Source organism: Acanthopagrus latus, chromosome 10 (genome assembly GCF_904848185.1).
Source record: "Acanthopagrus latus isolate v.2019 chromosome 10, fAcaLat1.1, whole genome shotgun sequence".
NCBI lineage: Eukaryota > Metazoa > Chordata > Actinopteri > Spariformes > Sparidae > Acanthopagrus > Acanthopagrus latus.
Genome location: NC_051048.1, coordinates 18,038,909 through 18,061,616, shown reverse-complemented (window position 1 = coordinate 18,061,616; position 22,708 = coordinate 18,038,909). Strand labels below are relative to the sequence as shown.

General features: G+C 42.0%; 2 protein-coding genes across 6 annotated transcripts; both read right to left on the bottom strand.

Annotated features, from left to right (window-relative positions):
- Positions 1–1,156: 1,156 nt before the first annotated feature.
- On the bottom strand, positions 1,157–10,730 carry plscr3b (phospholipid scramblase 3b). Of its 5 annotated transcripts, none has more exons than XM_037113012.1 (9): positions 10,613–10,730; positions 9,425–9,935; positions 8,703–8,872; positions 6,607–6,914; positions 6,026–6,068; positions 5,609–5,829; positions 3,892–4,053; positions 3,287–3,448; positions 1,157–3,186 (listed from the first exon to the last, which is right to left on the bottom strand). In XM_037113012.1, the coding sequence occupies exons 3-9, from the start codon at positions 8,842–8,844 to the stop codon at positions 3,127–3,129; spliced, it is 1,098 nt and encodes a 365-aa protein (XP_036968907.1). In that variant the 5' UTR covers positions 8,845–8,872; positions 9,425–9,935; positions 10,613–10,730; the 3' UTR covers positions 1,157–3,126. The 5 variants fall into 5 exon arrangements, with proteins under 5 accessions (XP_036968907.1, XP_036968909.1, XP_036968908.1 ...); XM_037113014.1 differs by having other exon boundaries at positions 8,703–8,837; XM_037113013.1 differs by having other exon boundaries at positions 8,703–8,791.
- A 7,120-nt stretch (positions 10,731–17,850) lies between these two features.
- Positions 17,851–22,573, bottom strand: phf23b (PHD finger protein 23b). The gene is made up of 5 exons (XM_037113018.1): positions 22,006–22,573; positions 20,702–20,733; positions 20,493–20,585; positions 19,789–20,401; positions 17,851–19,681 (listed from the first exon to the last, which is right to left on the bottom strand). Exons 1-5 carry the CDS (start codon positions 22,031–22,033, stop codon positions 19,488–19,490), a joined length of 960 nt encoding a protein of 319 aa, XP_036968913.1. The 5' UTR covers positions 22,034–22,573; the 3' UTR covers positions 17,851–19,487.
- Between the last annotated feature and the right edge of the window lie 135 nt (positions 22,574–22,708).

Genomic DNA, 22,708 nt, shown 5'->3' with positions numbered 1-22,708 from the left:
ATTACACACCTGAGCTGTGGCCAGTTTAGGTGCATTGTGGGTAATATTGATACTATATTTTGCCAAGGAAGAAGAGAAAAATAATGATTAACATCTCCTTTTATGCTACTTTATCAATTTTGTTTCATCTGTAAATATTATGGACGCTAGAGACTCGAGGCTACATCAGCTGCTACTAGACCACATTTTACATCTGAAGCTCTGATGAAGCGTTGACGGTTGAGTTGCATTGTGGGTGATGTAGGCAGCAGGTTCTGAAAAGAAAAGAAGGAATACCTGGTGTAGAAAAACAAAAGGCACTCTCTCTGGTTTTTTGGAGGTAAAGGCTCCCGGCAAAGACTCCGGGGAGCTGTCGGTGACTGAGTTGCATTGAAAAGAGAAAGAAAGACTCCGTTTTGTACATATTTAGTGTCTTTAAATGTATATTATTTAAATTCAAAGGCCAACACTACGCTGAACGCAGGATCAGAGCTTTTAACAGGGAGGTCGTGAACTCTTGTGCTGCTGAGTCATGGACCGGTCACACCTTGGAGATACAGCGTTGTGTTTGATTTGTCATTTTCCATATTTACTTAACAACATATTTCCTGTTGTGTTCTTCATAATGGGATGACTTATTAAATCTGTGTACATTGACACACTGCTGTATATATGTACACAGCAGCAGCAGGCTTAATATCTAGTTAACTTGTAAAACTAGCTGCTGAAATGCTGATTCATGTCTAATAAGAACTACAGAATTACAGATTATGGGTCTAGTTTATTTCTGAGGAGCATTGAGACATTCATGAACATGTGCCGACATGTTCCAAAGTACCATGGCTGTATTTCCCACATGCTCCCAGGAGGTGGAGGAGTTTGATCAGGAGAGAGGACTGGCTTCCTGCTGGATGGATATCATGTTTTTGATAACTGAATGCAGATAAATGAAGAACACTCATTGACAACAGTGCAGTCAATTAAGTGCACACTGTATTTAGAAAGTTTTACAGTTAGTATAAAAGAGTTTTGATGAAGGTGGACACGGAATCCTGGAGTTCCCTGTGAGGCCAAGATCATTTTTTCCAAGTGAAACCAGATGTTCCACATTTAGCTTTATGTTTCACTGGGGCTTCCCCAGAACTTTCCTGGACACTGAAGCAGAAGGCAACAACACTTCAACAAACGGCTTTGTATGACAGTTGTTTTATTTCTGAACAACTACAGGGTATTTATTTTGATTCTGTAAAAAAATGTCATTCACAATCACAAGATACAAGAGTTATATATAACATACTGAACATAATATGTTTGAAAACCTTGCAAATTAACATGAAACACACTGAACAAATAACTGTGTTAAAATGTTCTGTACATCTTTTGGATTACTTTCTTTCCTTTAACGTTAGGGTTAGTAGTATTTAGTGTATATGCAACAAGACACAGTTAGTGACCATAAAAGAGAGCTGCAGTCTGGATCAGGGTAAACTAGTGGCAACACCCATGTGTTATGTCACAAGAACGATCAAAACCAGAATGAATAATACAGAACAGATTTGCATCCACAAACATTAACCTGACATTTTGTCATTCGAAAGCACAGAGCTGATAACAGATCATATTCACAGATACAGATAGTTAATCTGTTTCCTTAAACCCGTCGCTGATGGACTCAATCACTCAGAGGTCAGACTGAGGATTCATTAACCTCAACTTCTGCTTTTCTTCTTCTACTATATTTCTATTCAGACTTCTCCCCCTACATTCTCTCTCTACCGTATCATCACACTGGCACATGTTCAGTGGTATCTGGAGAAATCGGAGGGCGAGGTTTGGCAGCGCCATCGTCCTCCATGGTAACCACAGAGCCACAGGGGAGCATGAGAGCGTCTGCACTGCAGCCTGTGCTACAGCTTTGTTAGATTATGTACACTTAAGACACAGACACAGAGGAGAAAGGCAGCTGAGAGGTAGAGAAAGAGCACTTTGGTAAATAATGTCAGCATGTGTCAACTCCTGTGTTCACAACTTCAGCTGAACATCTTCATGCTTCTCTTGCTAACACAACCACCACTTCCCCTTGTAATGACCGCCTGTTGACTGTGGCTAATGTTCACGTTTCACGCTTTAGTTTTAGTTTATAAGACTGAATGTAAGCAGCCATGCTGAAGGCACAGCAGTCCTTTGAGGTACATGCAGCAAATCACCAGAGTAACTGCTGCCAACTGTAGCTTCCATTTGCTAGTTAGCTTAATTAGCTGTGCAGCTAGTGGTCTGGGCTGGGAGCTTGGAGCACTGGGAAAGTACCAGTGTTCGCAATGCTAGCACATGAGCTTTGAACTAGGACAGCTGTGGCTAGCTGGTTAGCATGCTATCTTAAGCAGATATCTTTGCAATGCAAAACAATGTCAAAACCTATTTCTTCTCATTCCATTTATCTTATCTATTCCGTTTTTTTAATGTTTTCAACAGTAATTGTACATGTTGCACATTTAAATCTTTAGAAATATTAAATCAGGAATCAGGGAGACTAAATGTTGAAGAACAATCAATGAGCTGTCACTATCTTTACCATTCAGGGAAGTGGTGGCCCAAGAGGAAATGCTGCTTGACAAACCAACAAAGCAATGAATACAGCCTCTACATCCAACTAAGTATTGCACTAAAACTAGATCTATTTCTTCAAAACATGACTTATGCGTGTAATGATAATAGGTAAACATACGGCATGAATATGAAATGTTAATTCCAGAGTAGTATAAAGCACATTCAAACATACATGTTTATATTCATTCATATTTCTGTGTATTGGGGTTTAAAACGACATTGAGGGCAAGGTTGACTTTCTTTGGCAGGATCAGCTGATGGTTTGCTCGCTCACTAAAAAGTAGATAAACATCTACAGACTGTATGGAGTGTAAGGAACATGGCAGCTGGTGTCACTCACAGGGTTTGTATAGATTTGAAAAACAATCCGTGGTGAAAGAGTTCACTTTGGTCTGTGTGTATAAAAGGATGGCACCATGTTGGCTGGAATCTGATGACGGGTGGATGTAAAAAAAAAGAAATAGAAAATCAGATTACATGAGCAGAGAAAAGGCATACGTGGAGAAAGTTCTGGCTCTCATGCTGATGTGTTCCTCGCCGTTATGAGAACACGGTGCTGCGCTGGTTGGCTTCCCCAACTTTCTCAAAGAACATGAAATCCTGCAAACAAACAGCAAAGAAAAAGAATGAATCCTTCTGATAAGTCAAACAAATCAAATGTGTGCAAAACTACAGGAATAAACTAAGGATGTGGCCTTACAATGAGGAAGCAGGCTCCCATGAGCACAGCTTTCATCTTCACGTCCAGGTCCAGAGGGAACTGGATGCCAAAGTTGTCGGTATCAGTGAAGACTTCCTTCAGCAGGCCGCTCCACTGCTTGCTGATGCGGCCAATGGACTTGTCACTGTCTTTGGCCTTGAGCTGGACAGCATCGAGAACAACAACGTTGAGGAGACGTTTTTAAGTATTTTACACTGTGATGTTATGGTGAGGAGAGCTGGAATCTGTTTATGTATCCAAATGTTCAGGTGACATTTTGGAAAATAAGCTCAACTGTTTGTTCATGGGAAGTTTGAAACCACCGTCATGTCTATAGGATAAAATCAAGCTACAGCCAGTTAGCTAAGCTTAGCAGCTAGCCTGGCTCTGTCTAGATAACTTAATTTGTCTAAACTAGCTCTCGGGCTCACTGATAAAATGTTGTATCTGGTTAATTTAATTTAATGATCTTCGATAATCTTCTCATCTAACTCAATAACATAATAGGTGTTTTACCCAAAAATGCCTGAAGAAATTTGCTCGCTGAACCACGCGGAATCAAATTATCAAAAGTTGAGTTTCACACAGATTTACAGCAGCCTCACCTCGAAGTTGACGTCCCCACAGCAGTTGCAGGCGAAGCAGGGCCCCTCCAGTTTCATCACAGTCTCCTTGTTTTCTCCCTGGATGGAAAACCGTGGCAGGAAAGGGTGCCAGTCCTGTTTGACGTAGCCCACTGTGGTGCCGGGCGGTGCCTGGACTTCCATCTGTGGGTCAAACATTCAATTACAAACACATTCTAGCATCACACAAAATTAGAACGTTATCCCAGAGATCTTCAAATCTGTTCTCGTCCCATGACACCAACAGCTATAAATAAAACTTCACGGGGTTTGCATGTCACACTTGTCACACGGGATAGCAGGAATGATAAGTGAGCCCCTGACTGCTCCATTGTGGCTCCACATAACAAAGGTAATACGTTTCACATGTCTGCTGTCTGGCCAGTAAACAGACCTGCAGTATGCCAGTGCAGCAGCTTGGGTTCAGGCCAATGGGAACGTACTGTAGCCAGATCACCGACGATGTGATTAGAGACGGCGAGAGAAGAGGTGGATGGCAGAGGATCGGGGGAGTCTAGGAGATAGCTGGTGTGAACAAAGGGCCATTCATGTTCCTAACAAATCCCTGGCTGAGCAGAGAGGAGCAGAGCACAAAGACGTCGAAGGGCCCCTCAGTCAGCAACTCAACGGTAACACAAGACAAACTCAGAGAAGACAGAAGCCTCTGAATATGAGCGCGAGAGAGCTGTGAGGCTGCAGATTTTTGATGCCAACAGCTGCTCAAATCTAAATGAAAGTGGCTGGATCTGAGAAATTGGCAACTTTAATCCTCAGCTGGAGTGAAAACCTGCACACACACTGCCAGCTAAAATCCAAGCTAGTAGGTATAGACTTCTTTTCTCCGACTGTCCACTAGTTAGTTGATCTCATATGGAGTAGTTCTCTCAGACGGTACTAATAAGTAGCTCACCCAGGTAAAGTCTATGAGGGGGAACACTGCATGTGCACTGGAGGCTTCAAGTATCCATATCACACTTGCACACATGCTGGATATTGGCTTCCACACTATTCGTGGTGTTACTAATGGGCCCACCCATTAGATCATATTATCAGTGAGCTCAGAGAAAACGTGCACTTTTGGTCCCTGTACATGATCTGTGTAGAACACACAGTGAAACTCAAACATTAACAGCAGGAGCAAGGAGAGAAACACGTTTCATGACTGGAGGGCAGTTTGACTTTAAAAAGAGGCTCAGTCACTTCTTACATCAGCATTAAACAGTAGTTAATACTGCATTTATTGTGGAATATTGTTCAGCTGTGGATTAATACATATTTCAGGGCCGAGTATTTACAAGTGACCCAAAATATCCTTTTACTTGATATTATTCAGTGTAACTTTTTTATTGCTTTCTCATAAGACTTCACTTTTTGCTTATGTTTCCTGTTTTGTTTTGTTCTGGAAAGCACTCTGTTGACTATTTTTCCATAAGCACCCCTACAAACGATGATTAACGGTATTATGCGTTAGCCAGTAAAGCTAAACTATGAATCAGTTGCTTTACAAAGTAATCTGTTCACAGGTGTGACATACTAGCATCAGTAATACAGGTTATCTTGGTAACAGTACACAACATATCACAGAGCTTGTATCACTAAATGAAGTGAGAGACTGGTCACATATTAACTATGACTCTGGTGCAGTGCTGGTCTTGGTCTGGTAAATGAATGCAGAGCGGCGACTCAGTGACATACAGACCTCTTGCAGGCAGCAGGGACACCAGCAGGAGACGCAGCGAAGAGGCCGTATGAGACGGATCACCTCCCTGTCCATGTTGTCCTTGATCTTCATGTCGAAGCTGCGCAGCGAGCCGCAGCAGTTCCTGGTGCAGCAGTCGTTCTTCTCTTTAGCCTTGTAGATTTTTTGGCCCAGACTGTTCTTTATCTCGTACTGGTTGTTGGTCTCGAAACCGATGAATGCTGGACGGGTCAAAGCGGATGGGAGAAAGGGAAATGAGTGCAAAAGATCATATAACAAAATACAGATAAGTAAAGTACTCCAAGGACAGTTGTCATTTTATCAATTTGATTCATACTGAGAGGTTTAAAGGTCAAGGTTGAGTCTCACGTGGTGCAGCTTACAAAGAGACAAGTGAGAATGTGAACCTGCTTTTACCTTCTAGGAGTTCAACTTTTTGGTGGATCAGGATCTGGTCAATCTAAAATCAAGAGAGGAACCATTTAGAGACCGAACACAACAGAGGAACATTTAACTTGTTTGCAATGCAAAGCTGCTTCTTCCACTGACAATCTTGATACAGTCTGCTGTGTTTACAGTATCTGACCAGGTGACCACAGTTAGTTGCTGGAGAGCCATAAAGGCAAGATAAAGTCTAAACTGTGTGTAAACCTTTGAACAAATTCAGTTACACATATATAGAGAAAAATGTTGGAAGGCTAAATGGTTGTGGTGACAGGAATTAGACTACCACTTTTTTCCTATTTCTGATGTGACCTTTATTTGACTTAAGGTGTTTGATCGATAAACATAGAGAACCTTAAAGGAGTGCTTCAAACCCACACAAGCCTTTCAGTGTTTCTTATCATTAATCACTTTGACCACAGTCATTGTCAGCAGGCTGAAGGAGTGGTGCATGGATCATTGATCTGACCTCAAGCTAACAATACTTAGAACAGGTGGAGCTCCCTTAAAAGCTCTGGCCTATCGAGAAACAAAGCCAGCTGTCTCTGTCCTACCTGTGTGAGGTACTCGAGTCCTGGGGGTACCCCAACAGCAACTGCAGCCGCAGCCGGAGCCATGGCCGGAGCCATGGCCGGAGCCGGGGAGATCCCTCCAGGATGGCCACCATACTCTGGTCCTGGAACTGGTCCTGGGCCCATCGGACCAGGCTGATACATGACAGGAGGTGGGCCTTGATTGTAGCCCATGTTGAAGCCTGGTGGGGGGGCTTGACTGGGGTCTCCATACCCGCCTGGAGCGGTTGGATAAGGAGCAACGGAGCCGCCGGGCTGAGCCATGGGGTAGGGAGCCTGGTTCGGATAACCTGGAAAAACAATATGAGGCAAAACATCATCAGCTGCAGATTTATTCTTTCACTTGTCTATCTCAACATAAGTTAACATGTATGAAACCACACATTTCCATCAAAAAACCTGAAACATAACTTACTTTAAGAAGATAATCACAAACATAAACAAGTCACAGAAAGCCCATAAAGCTGCCTCTCACTGTTCAGTAAGACAATAAAATACTCGTGAAACGATCACTCAGACCATCGTGGCACCACACTGACTCGTACAGAGGAAGCAGTGATCTGTCTGTGACTGGCTGATAGCGGCTGCTCTTTGCTTGGAAGTGTGTCAGAGGGTGTGTGTTTACTGTGGATCATCCTACTTTCCCTGCACAGCCAATAAGCTACTTATTAGCTGAGCCACAGCGCCCACTGAGAGCGCTCATTAGTGAGCAATAAACATCTAGCACTGAGCTGTGTTTCACACCAATGGTCTCTGTGGTTTTGACTTGTATTTTGCTATAAATGCTCATCAGCCTGAAGCTTCACATCATATCACAAGCAGACATTTTTCTAATATTTGAATAGATGTTTTAGTTTCTGCTCATTTTTCTGTGTGAGCTGCATCAGTAATGGAGTCCAGAGTGAGTGAGTGGGTAATACTGCATCACTGACACAGACACCTGGGTGTAGTTTAAAAGAGCCAAAAATAACAGGGAGGAGAAGAGATCCAGTCCCAGTCTGACAGAAGTGGGTGTGACAGGAAGGGGCATGATCACTGATCACTTAAGCCATCCTTTACACAGCAGCACTGGTACTGGTCTTTGTAATGAGCATTAGTGATGATTGTTTTTTGTGAGTGTGTGGGGTGTGTGGTTTCAGTTCCTGTTCTTATCGCCTCTGTGTGTTTACTTCAAGTGAAATTTGATAAACAAATGAACTGTTTTTTTTCCTTGACTTTAGCAGAAACATGGTGCCATTATCACACACCGTGTCACTGGTGGTGACTTGTGTGCTGTGTTCTGGCCTCACATTCTCTCCATAGCTCGCCGAACAGGTTTTTATTTACATGGCAATACAGAGCAACATGACCTTTAAGCAAACGTGATACACATTTTTTAAATGTCATAGGATTATCTTCTGCTGACACTCCTTCATGACTGAGGTCTTCGGTCACTCTAAATCTCAGATCAAATCTGGATTAAAGCCAGAAAAACTGCCTCCACTTCTGCCTTGAGTGAGTTTTTTGAGGCTTGTTGTTGCTCCACCTCTCCTCACATTCCTTTCTCCACTTGCAGGAAACAGAAAATCAAAAAATTGAACTAGCGTGCCTGCAGGAAAGCTGCCCTCACGTACACGGAACGGACGTGACCACACAACGGTGCCTTTCACCTCCTGAACGGATCCTTTCCACTGGGAGGGAGGAGTGAACTGGGGCCAAACTCAGGACAGGTTTTCTCGTTTCTCGTTTTCATGCAGCCATTCTGGGAATTCATCTAAACTTTCAACACGTTTGGGCAGGGTTACATTACTAAAGGTCACTGGAGGAATCTGGGGGCAGGACTGGGTTTTGACTCACTACTCAATGATGATCAGAGGAAAGAGTGATGGAAACTCTGAGATGCAATCATTTCACAACGCAGCCAGGAAAGAAGCCAATGAGGAAGGAATGAAAAGTGTTATGACAGAGGCACAACTCACATTACTGCTCTTAAATCCCATCTATAATCTGTAATCTTCTCTCTAAAAGTCCAACTAAGTGTGTAAAGAAAAAGAAAGAAAGAAGTTCCACCTCTCAGCTGGTTGTGCTGAGCTACCTACCAGGGGCGGACATGGCGAGGCGCTGGTTCTGTTCACGCAGTGAAAGGAGGTCACACTTCCCAGTCCACTCCCAGGGTCTCTGTGGCAAACTGGAGGAGAGACGAAGGGAAGGAAAACAGGAGCGGGAGGAGGAGCCTGACATGAATCAGAGGGGAGGAGGGGAACTTTTACTGAAACAGAGAGTGACCACAACAGAACCAGTCCAGCATCGCTGTGTATTCAGCTTGTTCAGTCACACAATCATGTCTTACTGTCTGTAACCATTACATAATGTTCCTGGTTCACCTTTACAAAAGGTCCAGAAGTCAAAAGGCTGTCCATTCTGAAGAAAGATGCATGTGACAGTGAGGACTAAAGACTTTTGTTGCAGGTGAAGCATGTTTGAGAGCTGAGACCTGTGACACTGTGGGTGTGCCAGGTGTGAACAGAGGCGGGTCATCAAGTTTTCCACTGCTGCTCCTCATGCTTTTATTTTTTAACATCAACAGACATCAGGAGTCAATATATTAATGAGGCATTTCCGGTTTAGACACAAAGCAGAAGAGGAAAAAAATCTTCTCACGAGGTCGTTAAACTTTCAGTAACTTTCACAGGCGAGGATATCTCTGCCTCACACACACACACACACACTAACACGCTCACACACACAGTGTACAGCACTGATAGTAAACCCTCACATCTTCACCACAATCACAAAGTAAAAACATGTAGAGGAGTCTCACCTGTGTGGCCGCTGGGCTCCAGACAGAAGTGACAGCGGAGGTGAGAGAAGTGATACTCAGAGAACAGACGGATCCACGGTGGTTTCCTTCAGCTTTTCGTTTTCTATCGTCGTCTGTCTGTTCCTCGTCGCTGAGCTGCAGCCGTCACTCCTCTCCTCCCTGTGAGATATTCTCCTCCCCTTCCAGTCTCACACGACCTCCATTAGCCAGGCTTCAGTGAGCTGCCATGATGCCTCAGAGAGACAACTGAACATGACGTTCACCACCCGGTTATAATATGGTGTTTTAAATAAAGGTTCGTAGTTTCAGCTCGTTCTGGGCTCGGTGTCACAGGCTCGGATCGTTAACATGGAAACATGTTATTAGTGTGTTCATGCAGCAGGAGGAGGAGGAGGAGGGAGGGGCTGCTCGGTTCAACATGGCGGCGGCGACGAGCACCAGATGGCGCCAATACCTCAGTAACGGCAGGCACGTAATGTCGGTTTGATTACGACGTCCTGGGTCAACAAACCTACGTTTAATACATGAAATAACAGTGATTTATCACCCTGTTACAAGTTAAACCCCCTTTTTATGTTGTCAGAGTCTTATCAGCTCAATGTACTCGAAGTATCTGAAGTAAAAATAGGTTTAAAACAACATGAACAGGGTTTTTCTTGGTTGAATAAGTAGGCTAAAATAATATCTGTCAATGGAACAACTGAAATGGCCTGAAAAATAGCCCCACTTTCTCTGTCACTGTATCTTTAATTAATTAAATCTTTGACAAGAAGTTAGACAAATACACATGTTCTACAGTTTGATATGCTGTTGGAAGATTATCAAATATGTTTGATTGTTTTAGTATTTTAGTTACTGTTAAAGTGAAACTCTCACCAAAAAGCAACCAAGGCTTTATTTGTGATTGAATCTGAGTCAAACTTTCGTGTAAAAGCATAATTATGACGAAAGAGGCACTTTTAAGATTTACCATAGTTTTGTTTTCGGGCAAGCTAATTTTCAATGGGAGTGATACGGGCACTTTTGCACTAGCATCAAAATCGCCATTTTTAAAACACTAAGAAGGCTCAACACAACATGAAACTTTGCTCGTAGTATCACCAGGGTCTCTACACATGAACACCAGCATTGAGAACATGGTTTGTGTACGCAGAGTTTACTAAAAAAGGAGTTTTTTGAATAACTTACTGTAGGAGCAGGATCTCCTGCGCGTCACCATCATGGCAGACAAAAAGTGTCAATCCCAGAGTGTGACCTAACAGAGAGATAATAAGTTTGCACTATGCCTTATTTATATTGTATTTTTATCACTTGTCTCTTTCTTCAGTTTTTATTTGGTGTGATATAGATACAGATGAGCCGACTGACGGAGCAGCCTGCAGATGTTGTTCACTGTACAGACTGTAAATCCCACTGAGGCGATGTGATTGTTATTTTGGACTATATGAATAAAATTGATTTGATATGATTTGAACGATATATGTCCTATTTTAGATTTTTAATTCATTTGCATACCACAGATGTCAGATTTACTGGCCTATAATTTCCATTTATGACATTGCATAAAATTTCAAGGATTACTGTTTCTGTCCCACTACATGCTGTATGGAAATGATTTTTTATACTCAGAATGGAACTCCAGCCTCACTTTTCTGCACTTCCAGACTTGACCAGAAGAGGGTGCTGTTTTATACCAAGGGAAGTTAAAGTGGGGGCAGGTTTGCTGCTGAGAGTTGGTGAGACACATCTTCTTTATCTGTTCATCTGCCAGTTTCTTTCTTGGCCAAGTGATTAACAGCTTTGTCCATAGAATGTAAGAAAATAGTGTGACACTATAATAGCTATAAACCCAAGATGGAATCTTCAAAGTCCTTTTTTCATCTGACAATCAGTCTTGTGTGTGTGTGTGTGTGTGTGTGTGTGTGTGTGTGTGTGTGTGTGTGTGCGTGTGTGTCTGTGTGTCTGTATGTGTGTGTTACCTCAGAATTTTATTATCTATGTTTTGCTTATTTAATTGTTCATTTTAACAGAGACAATTAAAAGTAAGTGTACCAGAGTTAGCCAGCAGCTAATTTTCACCTGTTGGGCAGGTAAACAAAAAAAAGACATAGCAGCAACTGTATAAAGCAGCACATTTCATAATGGTCGCATAATTATGGACATTACACTACATGGCCAGCCCAATCATAATATTGGCTACAGCTAATAGAGCCATTAGGTTTGTTGCGTTTAACTGAAAAGCAATAAGAGACTATCACAGTGGCAGTGTGAACTGAGAACTGAGTCGATGAGTCAAACATTTATATATAAAAAATGTTAGATAACTGATTCTTTATTGAAGTTTTATTTGACTCAGACTACATTAATGATTCACTCATATTCATTGCAACCCTACCACAGATTATGCAGATGGTTCAGTGCTACCATGCTAGGATCTGATCAGTGCCCGAAGTTTGCACATCACACTGACTGAGTTTGGAGGACCTTCATAGAGTAAAGCATGGTGTGCTGCTGTGGAGATTGACTAGCATAATTAGCATCTGTCACTGGGGGAATGACTTTATTACGACTGCAGCGTTTACTAGAGTTTATGACATGTAGCGTGAGACAACGACTGCACTCACTGGTTCTAAATACAACTCATTGCTGTCATAATCCATCAGATGTATTCATTTTTACAGAAGTTGTAGAGTATTCTTTTTGTAAAGCTATGGAACTAGTTTGAATCATCAACGTTTTTAAGTTTGAGCCATGTGTTTATTAAGGTCTGAAATAAAACAAAACGAGAAATTGGTTATTCTCAGCACTTTCTGTGATGTAGTATGCTTGCTTATCATAGGAAGTCATTAGAAATGACTCTTTACATTAAGGTAGTAGCCGAGTGAGAACAGAGTGTTGGGGGAATCACTTTTTTTTTTTTGCAAATTCCCACAATTTCATTGCATAAAATTGCATAAATACCCCACACGTTCCATTGCATTTTTTAAGAAAACGTGCCACACAATCAAGGATTTTTAAATGAAATGAATCAAAATCATGATCATTTTGAATGCTTTTTTGAATTCATTGCGTGCTGTTTTCCAGTTGTTGGATCTTTATATTTCAAGGTGCACTTAAGTGTCAGCTTATGAGTAATAAGAAGAGAAAGATCAGCCTAAACAATCTAAATTAACAAACTTTTTGTTGTCATGACTCAATAAACTGAATAAACAAAGTGACCTTAAACACAACTTCATACTGTTTTACTTTGTTTATATTTGGCGGACCCTGCCATCTTTGTAGCTTCAAACAGTGTTCTAAGAACAGCTTGTTAATTCAGTGATGGAAAAAACATATATTTCTGAGTTTGATTTATTACCTCATAAATATTGTAAATATTAACATTTTGACTGTGTATTTCTTCTCCAAATATACATAGTGCCCTCTTAATGAGGGCGTATTGACCGGACCATTAAAAAGTTTAAATTCTTAACTTTTGTTTTTTTCAAGGAAGAGGAACAGATGGATTAGCAATAAAATGTAGTGAGCATTACTGGAAACTGTCACTGTCACATTATTTTGTTTTTATGCTGGAGCTGGTTGGTAGATTCATCTAAGACGGGCAGTGCGACTGATTAACTGATCAAACAAACTGCCTGGTTGGATATTATACATCTGACGAGAGGAGATTATTACTAGCTACAGCCCTAACTTCTCATTGTATATAACTTTATACAAGCCTGAAATGGACTTTAACCCTTGCCTATCTTATGAGTTTGTGTCTTGGAGTGCAGTTTTGTACTTTGAATGAATTTATCGCTTTATATTTTTACATTTTCTTCATGTTAATCTTCTGTAAAGTTGCCCACGGTGAAGTCTCTGCTGAGTCTATATTTGGCACCTGCTGCAGTGCCTCGTACTTATAGGGCACTGGAGCGGGGCGGGGTGTGACAGAAGTTATTTAACACACACACACACACACACACACACACACACACACACGTGCGTGCGCGCACACACACACCCAGACACACACAGAGTGAGATAGATTTATCTCACAGAAACACACTTTCATGTTACTGAACTCTTGAAGTGCTTCAATGACAACATTCATTTCATATAGTTAGATACTTTTATCCTTTCTATGATTAATGTAGCCGACTCAAGGAGTCCTTGTACAAGTACAAACGTTGCCCTTCATGCAATAACTATATATATTATATATAATTATGAACAAGTTTCAGTACACTTCTAATGCCTTTCTCTGACCCGCGTAAGCGCACAATAACATCAAGAAAAAAGGCATTTTCTGTACAGTTATCATAATTGTTCTTAACGACTGTCACTGGGTTTGATTCCAGTTTATTGGAGTTGGACAAGTCGGAGTAATCAAAACTATTCTTATGTCAGAGGGCTGTGGATGAATTGAGTCATAACCTGAGGAAAGAAGCCTCTTCGTAGTCTTTTGATAAGTTTCTAAAACAGCTTTGTTTCATCATCGTCATATTACAGGTGTTAAAATACATGACCATGTATAGATGCATTAAAAGGACAAACAATATTTAAAAGCATATGTTGCCCCTTTCTATCTCTCACTTCCAAAACAAATCGTCTTCACCACAGGGTCTGGGGAGTTGCTGCGCTTGTACCACTTTTGTCCACATGGGCCGCCAGAATCAGCGAAACTGAAAGATTCTTGGAGCTGCTTTAATATATCTCAAACCTGTAAATATCATAGATGAAACAGTCATCTAAGTGTGCAGCAGCCTTTGTAAGTATGCTTATATTAAGTACAAACAAAATTATTTCAATATGTCCTTTTATAACATTGCTTAATCCTTTTCTCACAAAGGATTAGATAGATAGTTTTCTGTCTATATGCTACGCTAAGCTAACCATCTGCCGGATGAAGCTTTGTATTTATACAGACTAAAGAGTGGTATTGTTTATTTTGTGTTACCTTTTGCAGCAGCTAAATATATTTATTTTTTTTTCATTTTAGTATCTTTATTTAGAAAAATCAATGTAAAATCATTATGACAAAAACAGTAATGTTCAACGAGAAATCATGTCACACCTTTGAGTAAGACCAAAAACCGTATATAATGAGACACCTGAAAATTCAGTTTGAGCAATCTTGGACGGCCACAAGTTGTAATACCGTCCATGTGACTGAGTCGCACCTTTACCTAAACCTGAAGCCTGAGCCCCAGAATAACACTTACAGATATGAAGGCCAACAAAATGTCACTATTTATAAGGATTCTCCATTAATTTGACATCTTTGGGAGAACAGTTGGTCCTGTATTGCAATAAAAGAACACATACACATACACACACACACACACACACACACACACACACACACACACACACACACACACACAAACAGCCAGAGGCTCCTAATGAGGCCTGTCCCTGATAATGGAGGTAATCAGTGCAGCCTATCTGGCCTCTGCCCCTGCTGACATGCTGCCAGCCTTGCCTTGGTTTATTTATACGTGGCTGATCTGTCAGCACCAGCTCTATGTTTGGTGGGCCTCAGCGTCCCAAAATAGAAATAATTAGGACAGGGCGGGAAAAGAGGAAAAGTGAAAACGTGTCCGAATGTGCATAGGCTCCGAGCGGACCCCCTTCGCCGCCGCCCGTCCTCCTCCAATCTCTCCATCCATCCCTGCTACATGTCTCCTCTCTGTTTTGTTTTGTGTAGACGGAGGCAGCGGGCGGGCCGGCGGGCGGAGGAGGGGTGGAGACTGTTGTGTGTGTGGTCTGGATTGGGTGGCCATCCGCCGGTGAAGTCAGGCGAAGCAAAGTGATCAAGTGTTCCAGATTACCACACACACACCAGGATCCTGATACTGTTTCTGATTGTTTGTCTGATCAGTCTAATCTGTAATATTTCATATTAAGGATAAATGCCAAATAGTTGCTTTTATTAGTTTCATGTTTATTGTTAAGCACTGACACACTTTAGATGGCATTTTATAGACTTTATAGAAAAAGTACAAACTTATTGCCAAATCTACAGACAGATACAGATGATGGAATATCACAGAACATGTGCTTTTAATGGAATTGTATTGTGTCAAGTAATTTTACTGAACTTACTAGTTCTTTTCTGATAAAACAACAAAAAAATCTCCAAATACAGAAAGATAAGTTTTCAGATCTGTAAAATTCTACTAAGTTAAACAGATTTCAGGGTCTCTGTCTTAAAGAAAAACTGAATAATGCAACTTGTTGGACTAGAATGATGTAGTAAGGGGTATTTTTTCGCGATTTGGCGCCCCAACAGTTTGTAGTAATGAATACCAATGAGAGCAATCCAGTTGAAACCAGCCTGTAAACGTGAAGCTGCTGAACAATGACCTTATCTTCGCTCATATCGGCGGCGGGGAGAGTGAACGAGGGCTCCAGGGTGGGACAGTGTGTGTGTGTGTGTGTGTGTGTGTGTCTGTACGTGTGTCCAGGCATGTTGTCAGCACTTGAATCTCTCAAGAGTTGCTGTGGAGGTTTGACTCTGATGATGACAATGGCAGGCGGCAGATGTAATTGGCATGTCTGAGGTCACAGACACACACACACACACACACACAGTGACTTAGCCTAAACAGCCCTCGATGCTGTTCCCATGATATAAACCCACCCTAGATGCAGGTCTACAAATACCCTCCGCGCTGGTCCACAGCTCAGAGGACGTTGAGTTCCAACCATCATCAGCTTCGAGATCAGAACTCCATAAAAAAAACACCAAAACAACGCAGGTTTAAGGTGAGTGTGCGGTTCCTTTTACATTCACTTTCTTGTGTGTGACTGTGACTGTTACTAACTCAGACGTCTCCCTCTGCTCAGATGCTTTGCTGCAGGTGTGTGCTGCCTCTCCTGGCTCTGTACGTGTCGTTGGAGGAGATATCTGCTGCTGTGCTGCCAAGTTCACCCAGAAACAAAAGGGTAGGTCTCTGTTTTAGTCAGATCAAATACCTGCAGGCATTAAACCCTGTTCAGTCTGTTTTATAATCCGATCACCGTCCTCAGGAAGTCAGCTGGCTGGAGCAGGAGCTCTTCCTCCAGCTGCACGATCCCTCGGACCAGAGGGACCTGTCCGTGGGCGACGCTGGGGACGTGGGCAGGGATGTGGACGGCCGTCCCGCTCATTCAGAGCACCTCACTGTCCAACACCAGAACCAGAACCAGAACCAGTTCCAGTACCAACGCAAAGCCAATGAAAAGAGGTAATGCAAATTCATCATCATGTAGTTAAGGATGACAAAGACTATTTGATTTTAATACATTATGGCTGTTTTGTGTATTTTCATACACTAATTGTAAAGTAAATAATTTTATTAATTTAAAGTTTAAACTGTTCTTGTGAAGACGGAAAACACTGTGAACGCAGAACGTAAGAGAGAAGTACATATATACATCACAGAAATCCAGTGATGGAATGTAAAGTACATTTACTTGAGTACAATTTTGAGGTACTTGTACTGAATATTTACTTTACATACACTTTACTTCCACTCCACTATACTTTGTGGATAACTTTAGTTACATGCTACTTCAGATTACAGCCTGCATCAGAGCCGAAGTACTGCATTTGTAAATTATTCCATTTGATCAATAATCGGTACAGCACTGATCAGGATAATCTACCTGCTGACCAAAAGTTTGCAGGATACACTCATGTAAATATTTCTATATTACTTTTACCTGTACTTCTGATTTCATATCAGATACTTAAAGACTTGTCAAGAAGTACAATTAGTATTTACCAAAGTCATATTAAACACCATTCTTTACTGTAAGGATTGCCATGGACGACTCTCAGGCAGTTTACAACCCTGCAGAGATGAACTGTTTTGGACTGAGCCTGTTGTTCTTCTCCTGATGTGTCTGCAGGAGGAAAGTTGCTCCTCTCGACTCCATCGGCCGCTTTCAAATGTCCAGTTCCCGAAGCCGAAAAGTGAGTAATGGGAGAAACACACTGCGGGAGAACTGACACATCTTTTGGATTCATTTTTACTCTGCATTCCTTTTTGCCACTTATTTCTAAATCGATTCATTATCTGTTACCTTTTCCATGACATTGGTTCCATGACTCCTGAAGACTTTTGTGGGTTTTAAAAGGAGCATTTTGATGTTTGTGTGACAGGATGAACCAGACGTCCAGTGGGAAGAATTCAGGGAGTGAAGAGCAGCGCCAACAACTGAGCCCTTTCTATTGTATTCTGTTTAATATGTCTTCCATGATATTTATTCATTATTTAACTCACTGCCATACTAACAAGTGAGACACCTGTCGACTGACTCCCTCTAGTGGTGAAACAGACACTTGACAAACACTGCTGTGTGCCAACATCTAATCCAACATTACCTAAATGTTTTAAATGTATTTTTTTTTTTATGTGTTCGATCAATAAAAATGATTTTAAAAGCATCATCTTACCTTTATGTTCCCAAAGACTTTTATTTTTCAAGCTACAATTAAAGAAAACAATATCAGACTGCAGAAAATATAGATTTTGCTTGGGTATTTTCTCTCTTCGCTTTCACATATGTACAGTTGTCAAAGAACAGGATATGTACACAGAATTGAAGTTTGTAGAGAGAGTGCAACTGCTACTGGAGACTTACCAACACACTCCCACCAACAAAAGAAAAAGCACGTGGTAAAACCAAACAACATAAAACAAATGCCACAAACCTACGCGGCATCAACTTATTTTTCTGTACACTACAACTTTGTTCTCCATGTGAGACAATCTTATGTCCATTCTCTGATGCGGGGCGCTTCTCTAAATCCCGCTTGCTCAGAAAGCTAAGAAATAAAACAATTACAATGAAACAGAAGAACAAATATTTTACAACCATTCATAAACGAGCCTCAGAGCCACTGTTGATATCGTAAAGCACTGCCGAACCATTCGTCTTACAGCAACATTACCCCCTCGGATCAGTTTTTAACATGAAAAACTATTTAAAAAAAAAAAAAAAAAAAAAGAAGAAGAAGAAATGGAAAAAAAAAAAAAACACACATGAAACAAAAACATCAAAATTCGAACAGCTTTCAATGTAAATGTTGTTCATGGTTAATGGCTATCGATGATTACCAAACCAGACAGGGAGAAACATTAAGCGCTCAGTCATCAAAGTACACAGCTACATGCTAAGTACAGTTTTAAATCAGCCGTAGCTCATCATGTTCCAAATACCGCCGGTATACGTGGCAGAAACGGTATCTGGGTTTCTATTTTTTTAAAAAGTGCACTGCCCAAAGTGTGCAATTTGAAATGTAGCAATTTTTCAATGCAATTTCAGTATGCAAAACAGTAAATGTCAACAGATTGTATGAACTCAAAAGATCACTTATTCTAAGAGGAGTGCGATCTCTAAAGGTCAATGTTCAGTGATCACCACTGACGACGGAAAAAACGAAAACCGCAAAAAAAAAAAAGATCAGAAATTAAGGAGGAGCTGCCCACTTTATCACACGCTTCTAAACAAATAACAGGAGTTACGTTTTTCATCTCTTCAGCTGTAGATTTAATGTTAATGTGTAAAACTCGCACTGATTTAAAAGTTGATGAAATGGCTACTGAACTGAAAATGAGACTCCTCGAGACACTAAAGGAAATTTTTCATTGATTTGTCGATTTTCCTCAAAATAATTTACATGTCCAAAAAGGAAAAAAAAAAAAAAGCACCTTCAGTTTCTGAGACCAAGTGTGACAATTTTTGTGCACATCACCAGCACAGAATACAACATTAAAGCCAATTAATAAAGGAATTAATTAGTAACAAATAAATGATTCTCCACTGTCACGTAGCCTTCTGTCCACCTCTTCACAGTAGCCAAAGAAAATAAAAACCGTAAGAAACAAACAAAACAAAATAAGTGAGGGATAAATAAGAATGGTTGTGATTGTCAAAAAGAAATCCTACAAAGTGACAATACATTTGCCATCCAGGTGATAGTTTAGGCTGTTTTGGCTGTAGGCATCAAAGAAAACAAGAGTCAAGAGGACAGCAAAAAGAAAAAAAACAGGGCGGGTGCTCCTGGGGGTCCCACCCGTCCTCCTCGTGCCTAGGGGTCCTTTTTGTGTCCCGACCGCCGCACGTCCCTGCACTTGTGGCAGTAAAAGATGTCGGGAACGTTGGATTTCTTGATCTTTGCACACGACAAGTGCACCCATATGCCGCACTGATTGCACTCGATCATCGGCCGTCCTGCGAATGGCTTCCCACAGTAACAGGTGATCAAGTCCCACGAGTCATCCCCTGTGTTGACAAACAGAACGTAGTTGGCAATAAATAAGTTGTCAACTGATGCATATTGAGAGTGTGGACTAGACCGAGTTTTAGTATAAGAAGTTATAATGTCATACCTGACTCCACCATAATGTCTTCATCGGCGATCCACGTCTCACCCTCACTGGAGCTCATCTCCGCTTCCCTCATGGACTCGTCTGGCTGCATCTTCCCCAGGCCCTGCATGGTCGGGGTGGAGCCCCCGTGCGTCGCCATCTCCTCTCTCATGGGTCGTACCTCTGCGAGCGTGTGCCGCGCCTCAGAGTCTGTCTCGCTTTGAGCCGAGCTTTTGAGCTTCTTCACTTTTGGCTGTTTTGAGTTTTTGCTGCGCTTAATGCGGGCTCTTTTCTCGCCTTCGCTGCTGCCGCTGTCCGCCGCCGTCATGGCAGAACCCAGCGACAGCTTTTTCAGTTTTTTGTCCTTCTTGCGCTCCGCCTTACTGCTGGCCTGGCTGTCGTACAAGGAGTCTTTAAGGCGCATCTTGTCCAGCAGCGTGCTATCAGAGTGCATGCGTCGGATGTTTTTGCCCTTGTTTGCGCGAGCTTTGCGGACAAATGTGTGGATGGTGTGGATGTCTGAGCTCCCGTCTGCCCAAGCATTGCCCGTGGAGCTGCTGCCTCCACCGCCTCCATCTGCTGATAGCCCTGAACTGTGCGCAGAGCTGGATGATGTTGGGGACCATGAACTTTCCTGCAAGACAAAAAGAAGAAGACGTTGGTGTTCCTTCACAACTTTAGCAATGCCTTCTTCCACAATCACAGTGACATTAATGGCAGCTTACCTCTTTTGGACTGGGGATGTAGCCAGCATATGCCAGGACAAAGCTGCAGAACTTGTTAAAGTCCTCCACAGTCCTCTTTTTCCTCTCTGGGGGCTGCAGGAAAGAGAGCACAGCCTTTGTGTTAGAATCTGAAGCTAATCCAAACATGATCCAACAAGAGAAAGCAGCTGAATGAACTAGTATTCAAAGTAACATTACAAAGTACTCACCAGAGGTTCAGTTTTGCACGTCAACAGTGAATCTGTTGGAAGAGAAGAGAAACCAATGTGTGATTAACCAGTGAAGAAATCTCGATTCGTTTGTCATGATCAAGCAAACAGCTTATAGACAGAATTAGTAAGCACACTGTTGCCTTGGTGTAATGTGACACATGTGGACTAAGGCTAGCATTAGCTTGCTAACACGGCTCTATAACTTAATCGGGGATTTTAGTGACGAGCACACTGAGCTTATGAAGAGCCGTGTTTGTTGGAGGTACAACACAATAACCGATACACATTACTGATAACCGTTTAAGTGGTCTTTAAGCCAATCGGTCATCGGATAAACGCGAGTCGGCTGCACAGAACCGCAACCGGTGTCACTTGGTCACCATCTAAACTTTAGAAAGTCGGGTTATTTCGTTATCAGCCATTGATAATTGTTAATCGATTTAACATCGACGTGTAAACAATGGATTGCTGCTGTAAGCGCAAAGCCAATGAAGCTCGGACTGCTGTGTGCCAAGCTTTAAACTTCTCGTTTTGTATTGTCTTGGAGCTACCTGCTAACGTTAGCTGACATTTAGAGGAGAGGCTAACATAACACGTTACGCCGTTTGCAGCGAGGGTTTCCACTAGTGTGTGTTCAGTAATGTCTGATATTTGACAACTTGCATTTAAAACTCGACATTGCTGATGGCTTAATTTCGATTCCTTTGAGAGTTAACGTATGCCATCAGTCACTTGGTCAGCTAGCTAATCACGCTAGCTTTCTTGAAATGGAAGTAGGGGGATCATTAGCCAAGTTAGCTTGGTGTTAGCAATGTGTATCATCAAATCGGTCGTGTTGTCTGCTTTCAAGTTTGAGCTCAGGTTAAAAATGGTGTTTTTAGTGGCTGACAAGTGAGCTAATTTAACTTACGTTATAGTGTATTCAGTCTGGTGGGAGGGTAACGTTAGCGGTGCAGCTATTAGCTATTAACATTAGCGTTAAGCTAGATCGGCGCGTTAAGTAACAAGCAAGCTAACTTAACCGTTAAGTACGTTAACATTACGTTAGCTAAATCAACTGTAACAATGCATAAAATATGTCTACTTTAACACAACTTTCATCGCATTTTGACTGCAAAGTATCAAGTTTTCCTATCACAAGTCGTTTTGTTAATACAGCATACGCAACCCAACGTAACATTAGCGTTGTGGATTCGGCATCTTAATGTCCGCAAAACACAGCAGATTACAACAGCGAACAGATTAACATCACACGGGGACAGTTTGTTTAATAGCTCGCAGCTGATGCTGGTCAAACATACCTTGGTGCTCAGACATTATGTCAAGCATTGTCGCCTCACCGACAAGGCCTCGATCCAAGAAACAGAAGCAGCAGGCGAGCTAGCCGGAGTAGCGGCCGTCGCGCTGTGCCTTTCCCCGGCGTGGCTGCACCTTACCGCCGGGTAAGCAACCCAAGGGCGCGGAAGACCCGAAGAGACTCTCCGTAAAAACACTCCGCTGTGGGTCGAGGTTGAATTATTTCCTCGCAGGGGATCCGTTACAGCAGCTAGCGTTGACGTACCAGAAGCAACCCGCCTCTGAACCGTCGCCACACTAACGTTATTAGCAGGACAAAATACTAATTCCTCTGTCGATTAACGTCCACCACTTATAGCTGCTTTTTCTTCGTCACTGCATTTATATAACAATCGGTCTCGAAATGCGACAGAACTGCAAGAACTCCTTAGATCAACGCGAGCGCTGGTAAATGTAGCTCCATTATGGGAACTTCTCCGATGAAGTTTTTTTTTTTCGTTTCTTCGCTGTGTGAACACAAAACGCCTGGAGTTTTGACTTTATTCCGCACGGTCTTCTCCGTCCGTGCGCGGCAGAAACCTCTTGAGGCTGCCAGCGCAGTGTTGCCCGCGGTGTATGCTGGGTAACGTGGTTTACCGCGAAGCCATTCACCCAGTCCAGCGCACGGGTTGCGCACGCTCTGGACTACATTTCCCAGATATATTTAGA

Bases quoted from the DNA above. Each gene is read 5' to 3' on its own strand.
- plscr3b (XM_037113012.1), bottom strand. From the start codon at position 8,844: ATGTCAGGCTCCTCCTCCCGCTCCTGTTTTCCTTCCCTTCGTCTCTCC. The intron at 6,915-8,702 runs GTAGGTAGCTCA...TTGTTTTTCCAG, and splicing joins CCTCGCCATGTCCGCCCCTG to GTTATCCGAACCAGGCTCCC. The intron at 4,054-5,608 runs GTCTGTATGTCA...TTTGACCCACAG, and splicing joins GTCCCTGCTGCCTGCAAGAG to ATGGAAGTCCAGGCACCGCC.
- phf23b (XM_037113018.1), bottom strand. From the start codon at position 22,033: ATGCTTGACATAATGTCTGAGCACCAAG. The intron at 20,402-20,492 runs GTAAGCTGCCAT...TTTGTCTTGCAG, and splicing joins ACATCCCCAGTCCAAAAGAG to GAAAGTTCATGGTCCCCAAC. The intron at 19,682-19,788 runs GTATGACATTAT...TTGTCAACACAG, and splicing joins AGACATTATGGTGGAGTCAG to GGGATGACTCGTGGGACTTG.